We start from the raw sequence: 11,742 nt of genomic DNA on the forward strand, positions 1-11,742 counted from the left end.
GAGTCATTAACAGTCATTAGAAAGAAACCCCCACACCTTGAGCTGAAAGCTCTGGGACAGCACCCAGGCCAGAGCTTAAGCCCCATGACCAAAAAGAGAAAGAAAGAAAGCACCCCCCCAAAAAAAAAACCAACAATGTTCAAAGCCAGCCAATAGAACAGTTTTGTCATACCTATAATCCTAAACTACTCAAGTGGCTGAGATCTGAGGATCACAGTTTTGTCACACCTATAATCCTAAACTATTCAGAGGCTGAGATCTGAGGATCACAGTTCCAAGCCAGCTTACAGTAAAGTCTGAGTCACTTATCTCCAATTAACCACCAAAAAATCTAAAGTGCAAGCCAGAAATAGAAGCCAGGCACAGTGGCCCACGCCTGTAATCCTATCTACTCAGGAGGCTAAGATCTAAGGATCATGGTTCAAAACCAGCCCCAGCTCAGAAGGACCAGAGACTCTAATCTCCAATTAACCACTACAAAATGGGAAATGGGGCTTGGCTCAAAGGTAGGGTGGTACTTGAGCTGAAGAGCTCAGGGGCAAGGCCCAGGCCAAGTTCAAACCCTATAACCCACAAAAAAAAACGGGGGTGGAGGGGAAGACTTGAGGTCATTCAATCACTGATTTGACAAATGAAAAGTCTATCTTTTGATCTAGCCAAGTTCAAAATTAAGAATATAACTTCAACTCTGAATAACCCATTTGTATTTCATTCATAGCTACTGTTTGAGTGGGCAATATCCCAGATTGTCTCTAAATGTAGTAGACTATCTCAACACAGTTTTTCATTACAGTAACTATTTGAACCGTTTTAAGAACAGACAGCACGGGGCCGGGAGTTTGGCCTAGTGGTAGAGTGCTTGCCTAGCATGCATGAAGACCCGGGTTCAATTCCTCGGTACCATATACATAGAAAAAAGCCAGAAATGGTGCTGAGGCTCAAGTGGTAGAGCTCTAGCTTTGAGAAAGTCCAAGGACAGTGCTCAGGCCCTGAGCTCAAGCCCAGGACTGGCAAAAAAAAAAAAAAAAGAACAGACAGCACATCACTAGTATGCAGTATTTAAAACTAGGGAATGTTTCACAAACGTGTCACCCTTTCACAGGGATTATGCTAATTTCAGTGTTGTTCCAATTTTGATATAATGTGCTGGTGGTGGGTGAGGTGAAATGAGCCGAGGACATAGCTAGTTTAGTGATAACCACTTCACCTGTGTAGCATTCAAGGGATTCTCGGAGTTCTTCAGGGAAGTTCTTTTTTGTGAATACTTTAAGATACATCCAATTTATATCCATCAATAAATGTTGATTAAATATTTGTACAGCCATTATGCTTCAGCTACTGGGGATATTAAAGAATCAGAGCAAGTACTTCACATATCATCTTGGAACAGCAGAATGTCAAAACCTAATGTTCCAATCTTTATGGTATCACTTGACTCACTTTGAGGAATACTCACAAATAAAATGGCTACCAATGAACTACAATTATCGAGGTTTCTATAATGCATGGCAGATTTTTACATTTTCCTGGCGGCTATGTTACATTGAATATACCAAGTAATCAAAGTGACAAAACTCCGGGCATTATCAACTCTCGGGGCCGGGAGTCTGACCTAGTGGTTAAAGTGCTTGCCTAGCATGCATGAAGAAGACCCGGGTTCGATTCCTCGGTACCACATATAGAAAAAAGCCGGAAGTGGTGCTGAGGCTCAAGTGGTAGAGCTCTAGCCTTGAGAAAGTCCAAGGACAGTGCTCAGGCCCTGAGCTCAAGCCCAGGACTGACAAAAAAATAATAATAATCAACTCTTGAAACAAGAACAGTAACATGTTTAAACGCTCTACTCCGAAAGTGTTCTTCTGGATGGCCCAACTGATAAAAAAAAAAAAGCCCTCTAGTCCAAAGCAATCTTTTCCAATTCATTTACTGATTCCCTCTTTGCATTCTTTTCTGCCACAAGGACAACTCAAGCACAACTTTTGCCTTATGCGATGTTCTTTCAGGCACCAATACACTCCGCTAATTTAAAACGGATAAATGTTTTCAGACCAGGGACATGTCATCTCCCCTCTGACATAATTAAGCACATATAAATCCCTGCGTTATTCTGCTTCCTGGAAAGTGTTGCCTTTACTTCCAGTTAAGCATTTATTTGACCTTGTAAGAAACTTATACACATCTATTCCCCCATTAAGATTGTATAATTTTGATAGCCTTAGTCTGTTAGTTCCCTCAGAATTATTAACACAGACTCATGGACACCTAAGAAGGACGTGTGAAGATGACACTTTTTTGAAAGTCTTGAGTTCTGTGCAATGTGTTCCCCAAATGAGACATCAGGAGAAGTCCTCACATCCCATGCCCCCGTTTCCTGTCTTCTCCGGATACTCTTCACAGATTCCAGTCTCTTCCCTACATTCTCTCCTAAAATTCCGAGTGCTCGGGATACCATAAAACGATCCACCTTTCTTCAAAGCTACGGTCGCTGATCCAAAACCATTGCGCCTTTCCCTCCTCTGCCCGCTCTTCCAATAATCAGCCTCCCAAGAGAACCAGAACTAGGATCCGGAAGGCGGCCAGGGACGCCCGCCTCCTTTCTCCTACAACAATAATCACGTAGCCAGGACACACAGGTTACCCGGGTTACACGTAACGGGCCCGGGGGTGATCCGACGCTCCCGAGTGCACCCCGGAAAGCGGCTGCCGCGCCCCGGGCCTTTTTCTGGCTCTCCCAAACACGGACTCAGCCCACGACCGAGCGAGGGGGCGAGAGAGACTTCCTCCTCCTCCTCCTCCGCCCGGCGCCGCCCCACCCCCACCGCCGCCCCGGGCCTCCGCAGGCCGGGCGACCGCCCAGGCCCCGGGCCGCCACCTCGCCCAAGCCGCCCGAAGATGCAGCACCCCGACACAGAACAAAGCCCCCCCCCGTCAGGGAGGTGCCAGGACGACGCCATTACGCGGGGCCCAGGCCTGCGCCGCCGACGCCGACTGGACGACCCGGGCCTCCGGGCGCGGCCCGGCCCCCGACTGAAGACCCCATAGGAAAAGGAAGAAAGACAGGCAGGCAGAGGCTTAGAGGTGAACGGCAGGGAAAAAAAAACACGCAAGGAGGCAAAGACCGCTTACCTTCGTGAGTCTTGGCGATCTTCGCCATTTTGTCCACTCCAACACACAGACGGAACTGGCGCTCCCAAGAACTTCCGCTCGCCGCCGCCGCCGCCGCCGCCGCCCGCCACGGAGAAAAATAGCAGGGGAGGGGCTGCTCTTCGCGCATGCGTCGCGCGAGGGCGCGCCCCGCGCGCATGCGCCGTCGGAAGACACGTGACAGCTGCCACCTGGGTAGATCCGCCCGCCCACCCGCTCGCTGGGAGGGGAGGGAGGGGCGGAAGGGGCCGGGCGTGGCGGCTTCGCTAAGTGGAGTGCTTGGCGGGGCAGTGGATTCCCCGGGGGCAGTTTACAGCTGACACTGAGCTCAATAGTGCTGCAGCAGGGCGCCTGTAATCCTCCCTGCTCTGGAGGCAGAGATCTGAGGATCACGGTTCAGGCAGGGAAGTTGGAGAGAGGCCTGGAGCGCAGCCTAGAGGTAGAGTGCGGGCCTAACACCTGCGAAGCTCTGGGTTCGAGTCCTCAGTGCCACTTACACAGAGAAGGCCGGAAGTGGTGCTGTGCCTCAAGGGGTAGAGCTCTATTCTTGAAAAACCCAAGGCCCCCAAGCTCCAGGTCCGCCCCCCCCCAAAAAAATAGGTAGAGAGGATTTATTTTTATTTTTTTGGCCAATCCTCGGGGTTAAACTCGGGGCCCGAGCATTGTCCCTAAACTAACTTTGCTCAAGGCCAGCACTCCACCACTTGCCCCACAGTTCCACTTCTGGCATTTTCTGCTTGTATGATACTGAAGAATCACGCATGCTAAGCAACCACTTGGCCACTAGGTCACATTTGCAGCCCCTCCAAGAGACTTTTTTTTTTTTTTGGCGGGGGGGGGGGGGGGGGGGGTCATGGGGCTTAAACTGGGCCTGGGCATTGTTTCTGAGCTCTTCAGCTCAAAGCTACTGCCCTACCCTCGAGCCAAGCCCCACTTTCCGTTTTCTAAAGATTAATTGGAGATAAAAGTCTCAGGTCCTTTTGTGCCAGGGCTGGCTTTGAACCTTGATCATCAGATTTCAGCCTCCTCAGTAGCTAGAATTACAAGTGTGAGCCCCCCCCACCCCCTAGCTCCAAGAGACTTTTTTTTTTCCCAGTCCTGGGCCTGAACACTGTCCTTGGGCTTTCTCAGGCTAACGTACATGCTAGGCAAGCACTCTGTCACTAGGCCAAACTCCTGATCCTCCAAGAGACTTTTGACTCCAATTAACCATCAGAAAAGCTGGAGTGGAGGTGTGGCTCAAGTGACAGGCTGTCAGCCGTGAGAAACTAAGCCAAGCCAGAGTGCAAGGCCCCAATTTCCTGGTACAAACCTGAGTGCATGTACCTGCATTAGTGTACACACAAGCCTGGCTTCTCCCTCACTGCCCAATCTTTCTGTGTGCCTGAAGATGGAGTAGGAAGGATTGACTCCAGCCTAAGGAAGTGAAGCACCAGGTGCCTGCTCACATACTTGTCCACGAGGTCATTCCACCCTTGGTCCCAAGAGATGATAGCCCTTCACCCCAGGTGCAGGCATTCTACCCTGGGCCTGGCCAAGGACACCACCCTTAGCCTCCAAGAGACAACAGCCCATTTTTATTTTCTGCTTCCCTATTAAGCCTATACAAGCCCACCCCAAACTCCAGGGCCTCACACAACCTCCAAACCCATGGGAAGATCTGTGCCCCTGGCCAGCAATAAACAGTCTTCCCCTGTTGACAACTACGTCTGGCCTTTTTCCCATTTTCCTTTGTTTTCTAACAACAGCCATAGGCCCTTAGGAGACATTGGTTTATACTGCCCAGCCACAGATCAAGAGGCAAACAAACTTATATTTCTAAGGTACCTAGAGTAAGGAAAATGGAGAATGGAAAAGGAATAGGCTGGATTTGTCAAAGAGGACTGCTTATTGAAGGAACAGCAACGAGCACAGATCGTCCCATGGGATTGGAGGATGTGCTAGGGACTGGGTTTGGGGATAGGCTTACATAGGGCTTAACAAGAAAGCAAAAATAAAAAAGTGGGGCCAGGAGTTTGGCCTAGTGGTAGAGTGCTCACCTAGCATGGATGAAGCCCTGGGTTTGAGTCCCAGAACCACATACATAGGAAAAGCTGGTAGTGGCGCTGTGGTTCAAATGGCAGAGTGTTAGCCTTGAGCAAAATAAAAGTCCAAGGACAGTGCCCAGGGCCCTGAGTTCAAGCTCCAGGACTGCTAAAAAATAAAATAAAAAATGGGTTTTGGTCTCTTGGGGGCCCAGGGCAGTGTTCTTGGTCAGGCCCACAGTGGAATGTTCCACCTGTTTTGAGGGGCTGTTATCCCCTGGGGACTTAGGGTGGTGTCCACCCAGACTAGAATAGCCTGCCTAGGGACAGGTACATGAACAAGCATGTCCGTGTGCGCCTGGTGTCTTGCTTGACTCTGGGGAATAAGGCAGGACTCAATCCTTCATATTCTTTAGATACAAAAAATAGATTGGGCCTAGGAGGAGGAGGTGGATCCTTCACCTACTATGCTGTATTTTAATATTTTGGGAGCAATCACATTAGGAGTCAAACTCTTGTAAATTTTTATGTTAGGTAACTTGTATACTAGGGAACTGCTCAACCCCTGAGTTAAACTCCCAGTTCAGATAAGATGACCCAAAACAGATAATATTAAAAAAAAAAAAAAGACCATAAAGGGCTGGTAGAGTGCTTGCTTAGCATGCACAAAGACCTGGGTTCGATTCCTTGGTACCACATACCTAGAAAAAGCCACAAGTGGTGCTATGGCTCTAGTGGTAGAGCTCTAGCCTTGAGAACACCCAAGGACAGTGCTCAGGCTCTGAGCTCAAGCCCCAGGATTGACAAAAAAACACTCCAGAAGTAGAGCTGTGGCTCAAAGTGGTAGAGTGCTAGCTTAGAGCAAACAGACATCAGCAATAGAACCCAGGCCCTGAGTTCAAGCCCCACAACTGTGGACAAAAAAAAATTCTAGGCTTGGATAGGAGTTAGTACTATAGTACTATCGCTATTTAGGTATCTACCTTAGCAAAATTTCCTCACATCTCTAACCTCCTTTCCTGGGGCTTGAGCTCAGGGCCTGAACACTGGCTGTCCTTGGCTTTCTCAAGGCTAGCACTCTACCATTTGAGCCACAGCACTACTTCCGACTTTTTACTTTTTCTATGAATGTGGTACTGAGGAATTGAACCCTGGTCTTAGTGCATGCTAAGCAAGCACTCTAACACTAGGCCAGACTCCCAGCCCACTTTTTTTTTTTTTTTGCCAGTTCTGGGGCTTGATGGACTGTTGGGAGCTGATTAACCCCATGTCTAATAACTTTCTGCTTAGACAAGGCAAGGCGCAAGACTTAATTACCATTGGTTACAGATGTGTTATTGTTTATCACTCTCTGCTGGGACCTAGAATGAGGGGATATTAGCTGGAGGGACTTCCTCAGGAGGGGGGTTTTTGGAAAGAGAGATTTTCCTGCCTTGATGAAGCTTTGTGGCGTCTCTGTTCGTGCTCTGGGGACGGAAGGCTGAATGCGGGAGCCTCTCGAGGCTCGTCCTGGTCGGGCATGTTTTTCTCCATCCCTCCTACTAGTCGAGAGGGACCAGGAACGAAGGACCCCGACATACTGGCGCCCAACGTGGGGCATGAAATGAGGCATGAGAGGGACACGACAGCCAGTTGAGCCAAGCGAGAGATATGTGGAGAAGGGACTAAAGAGCCAGGGAAACCTGAAGGGAAAATAATGCAAAGAAAAAAAGGAGGGACTGAAAGGCCAGGGAAACCTGAAGGGAAAATGCAGGCTGAAATTGCTCACAGGGAAAAAGAAAAAGAAAAAGTGGCAAACAAGAGAAAGGGAAGCAACTACCTGCAAAAGTCAAAGAAGTAAGAAAAACTCCTCAAAGACTGAAACACCAGAGAAACCTGAAAGGAAAATACAAAGAAAAACCCATTTAAAAAAAGGCAAAAGATAAAAAGAAAAACCCATAAAAAAAGGCAAAAGAAAATTAAAGTAAAAAAACTCCCAAAGCTAAGGAAACAAGGCAAAGAAGCTGCAGCTGTGTCAAAGCAGAGGCAAACACAGCAGAAGCAGCTAGGTGTTAACAGTAAAAGATTTTAATCCCAGTCCACCTCTGAAGCACAGGTCCCTTTGGCACGGTGAGGAAACTGAGGAACCTCGTGGAGGGCGAGGCAATAATCATTCCCAGATCACCTTGCGGGAGTCTCTGGCCAGAGTGGTATAATGTCGAGGCAATAAGGGTTCGGAAAAAGAACCGGAATAAAGGATTCTAGAATAGAACCGAAATGGGTTCAGACCGGAACGACCGATATTTATTTTGCGTGAGTAGCATGCTAAATAATATTCATATTTGAAAAAGGCAATTGGGTAAATCTAAGCCTAAACTATGTGGCAACTTATACAGGAGTAAACAGTTTAAGAACAGGTGAAAAGAAGCGCAGAAACGTTTAGAAAAATAAGAGAAAGAATTAAGTGGTAGTGATTTAGAAAGCCTGTGCTCGGGTGCAGAATTGCAAAATAGGGAGCCGCCGCCCATAGTTGAAAACAAGCTAAAGCTTTTTAGGGTCCCTGGCAAAATACAGAGCCAATGCCCCTGAGTCAGCTTGAAGTTACAGAAAATGGATCTTCGCCCATAACACCCTTAAAATGAAGGGACCAGAGTTATTTTTGAAGGATAAGATAGGACAGTAGTTTAAAATAAAAGCGGGGGGCTGGAAGACTCTTATTCTTCATACAGTATGCTTCCCTGTTTTCTCTGGCTGTTGTAGTCAGTATATACCAATGCCTGTACAGGCGGAGGAGAATGCTTTCCTACTCATCAGTAAAAGAGACTTTAGTATTTTCCTGGCCGTGGTGGTGGCCATTGCCACATCTGTAGCTGCCCTTACTGCCGCGAGTATTGTCCTTCCACTGCAGTTTCTACAGAGAATGCTTTGAATACTGGAATTATGTGCACAAATGATGTTAATATTCTAACTTTGGGTGATTGGTTAAGACTATTTTGGGACTTGATCAAAGATGGGCAGGAGTGATCAGTTTGGATTTATTTTTATGCACTATAATTGTAAGATGTCTATATTGCTTGCCTACAAAGTTAAATCAGAAAGTGAATGCTAATGCAACAGGCATCTGCTTCCATGGAAATAGGTGCATCCCCTCAGGTCTGATTTGCTTAAATGGACGGCTAGTAGTCAAACATGGGCAAGTCCCAGCTGTTAGCCTAGCAACCTAAGACAGGAGCCAAGTAAAAAGGACTTGGTGATTCCATGACGGGTAAGAAGACTAGCGAGCTTGGAGACACCTAAGACAGGTGATATGATTGTAGCCCCACATATCCTAAGTTTTGTCTTTTTTCTAAAATAAAGACAGGGGAGATGTTGGGGGCCGAGTAACACCATGTCTAATAACTTTCTGCTGAGACATGGCAAGGCGCAAGAGGCAGGGCCCAAGACTTGATTACCATTAATTACAAATGTGTTATTGTTTATCACTCTGCTGGGACCTAGAGTGAGGGTGTATTAGCTGGAGGGACTTCCTCAGGAGGGAGTTTCTTTAGAAAGAGAGATTTTCCTGCCTTGATGAAGCTGTGTGGCGTCTCTGTTCGTGTTCCGGGGAAGAAAGGCTGAGTGCAAGAGGACAGTGGGCCCTCTCTTATGGCTTGGCCTGGTCCCCATTCCTCCTACTAGTCGAGAGGGACCGGGGACGAAGGACCCTGACAATGAGCTAGGCCTGGGTGCTTTCCCTGAGCTTCTTTTTGCTGAAGGTTAGCATTCTACCACTTGAGCCACAGTGCCACTTCTGCCTTTTTCTGTTTTATATGGTACTGAGGAATTGAACCTAGGGCTTCATGGATGCTAAGCAAACACTCTACCAATAAGCTACATTCCCAGCCCCATTTCTTTTATTAAAACTGAGTTTTTACATCATATTTCAAATACCATGTTCTGTAAACAAGTATTCAAGAAGAGAATCTCTATGCAATCACTGGCACATAAATTTCAGAACATAATTAAACTGTCTTTGCTTGTCGTAGACCTATCAAGCTATATATTAATATATGTCTATACAATATATATCCTATGATACACCTATATGTCTATATAGTTATATCTCCAAGTTCATGTCAATGACCTTAAGTACCCAAATATTGAGTCACTGCTCTTGTACTGTTTGTATCTAGGAGACCATGTGCCTTTGTTCCTTTTGTCTTGACTTAACCTCATTCAACATTATTTGCTCTAGTTACATCCACTTCCCAGTGAACACCATTATTTTGTCTAGTGGCTGTGTAGAACTCCATATTTTTTATATCCATTCATCTGTAGTGGGGCATCTGGGTTATTTCCATCACTTGGCTATTGTGAAGAGTGCAGTGATGAACACGGCTGAGCAGGTGTCCTTATCATATCCTGGATCATGATGCTCAGGGTAGATTGCTAGGAATGGCATGGCTGGGTTTGTGCTTGCTTGTTAGGCAGGCCTAGGGCTTGAACTTAGGACCTGGGCACTGTACTTGGGCTTTCTCAAGACTAGCATTTTCTCACTTGAGCCACAGCACCATTTCTGGCATTTTCTGTGTATGCAGTACCAAGGAATTGAACCAAGGGCTTCATGCATGCTAGTCAAGCACTCTACTGTTGTAGGGACCCCCACACCTCCACCCCCCATTGGAATATGGAAGATCCACCACAGGGAAATTATAATCAGAGCTTAGAAATGAGCCATTCCAAGTGGCAGGAACCAAAAGCAGCATGGCCGAGAGTGGCTTGACCTTTGCAAAGAAGAAAAGAGGAAATTCTAGGAATAGAGAGATTTAGGTAAATCAGTGACATTTCAGTTTGTTGCAGGGAAGATTAATCAAGTAGATTAATTGTTCAGGAGATGTCAGCTACACCCAGAACCAAGCATTGTACAAAGGAAGAGTGTCAGGAATGTCACTAACTGCTAACTCTGCTTCTGTAGCCCTGCTCCTATGTGTATTTTTGTCTTTATAAGCTCAGCTCCACTGAGGCTCCAGGTTGTTCTCCACCATCCCAATGGCAGTGGACAGACGCTGTGTAGCTAATAAAAGATTCCTAGCCCAGTTGAGTGCTCGTGACTTCATTGTAGTAGGTTCAAATCTCACCAGGATAAAGGGTATATTTTGGGATACTTTACTACCACTAGGCCACACTCCAGCCCCTACTGCATGCCCATTTCCTACACTTTCTTGCACTCAATATATTTCAAACTTGTGCCCTCTTCCTAATACACAGGCAGATTGTCCCTGTCCCTAGCCTTTGCATTTGTGGTTCCCTCCCCCTGAAGCTAATTTCTCAAGTACACATAGTTTATGTCCTCACTTTGAAGGCTTTTATTCCGTATCATATCAGGAACCTATGTAAGCTACTTACATTAAATAATCCCCAGCTAAACACCCCAGGAACTTGGGAGTGTGAGACAGGCAAATCCCTTGAGCCTAGGAACTCAAAGCCAACCTAGGCAACAGAATGAGACCCTGTCACAAAACAGCAGCTATCTTATATCTTGATCCTCTTACTCCGACTTACTTAGAGACACGGTTTCACTCCATAGTACACTGGGTGGTCTCCAACTCAATCCTCCTGCTTCAGACTCAGCAGTGCTAGAATTACAGGTATTTACCACCTTAGTACTCTTCTGCTTTATTTCTTATTCTCCAGTACATATAATTATAAGAAATCTTATACTAACACAGTTCTGTGTATATAATGGTGTAATATTTACATACTAATACTTGTATAACATATAGTGTAATATCCCAGCCAATTTGGGGGAATATGACCCCCAAAGTAATAGAGCCACCAGCACTCAGTGAAGTGATCTAGGAGTCATTTTAATAACAACTTAGCAGCTACTCTCCACCTTCTGTTAGAAAGCAGCCCCAAGCTTCAGTGGGGCTGAGCTCTTAAAGGTATACACCAGCTAGGTGTGGTGGTGCATGCCTGTAATCCTAGCTACACAGGAGGCTGAGATCTGAGGATTTCGGTCCAAAGCCTGGGCACTAAAGTCCAAGGGACTCCTCTCCAAATAACCACCAGAAAACGAGAATTGATGCTGTGGCGGTAGCCTTGACCTGAAGAGCTCAGGGACAACGCCCAGTCCTGGAGCTAAAGCCCCATGACAAACAAACTAAATAAAAGTATGTAAACATAAGTGATCATAACTACACACAGATGTTCATCATTGTGTGATGTCACTTTATGATGCCCACAGTCAATAACCACAGGAGGGGCCAGGAGTAGAGTGCTTACCTAGCATGCACAAAGACCAGTTTTGATGTCTTGGTACCACATACATACAAAGAGCTGGAAATGGGGTTGTGGCTCAAGCTCTACCAAGGACAGCACTCAGGCCCTGAGTTCAAGCCCTAGGGCTAGCAAACAAAAGTAATAATAGCCACAAGGATGGAACCACATTCAGGTGGTTATAAGCACACACAGGTGGTCCAGCAGGTTAAGTATTTTTACAAAAACCTAGAAAATAATGGTATTCGCTGGGAAGTGGATGAAATTAGGATGAATCATGTTGAATGAGATAAGTCAAGACCAAAGGGACAAAAGGCATAAGTCTCCTTGATATGTGGTT

The 11,742-nt window shown here is 46.5% G+C and overlaps 1 protein-coding gene across 2 annotated transcripts in view; it reads right to left on the reverse strand.

The window, feature by feature from the left end:
• Sf3b1 (splicing factor 3b subunit 1) overlaps positions 1-3,215 on the reverse strand; it is a 41,958-nt gene extending 38,743 nt beyond the window's left edge. For both annotated transcript variants that reach the window (XM_090354538.1, XM_090354540.1), the window contains exon 1: positions 3,124-3,215. In XM_090354538.1, coding sequence (XP_090210664.1) covers positions 3,124-3,151 — 28 coding nt within the window. In that variant the 5' untranslated portion in view covers positions 3,152-3,215. The remainder of the gene's footprint in view (positions 1-3,123) is intronic.
• Positions 3,216-11,742: the final 8,527 nt, after the last annotated feature.

This window comes from Megascapheus bottae, chromosome 21 (assembly GCF_031878675.1).
Source record: "Megascapheus bottae isolate mThoBot1 chromosome 21, mThoBot2.hap1, whole genome shotgun sequence".
Lineage (NCBI taxonomy): Eukaryota > Metazoa > Chordata > Mammalia > Rodentia > Geomyidae > Megascapheus > Megascapheus bottae.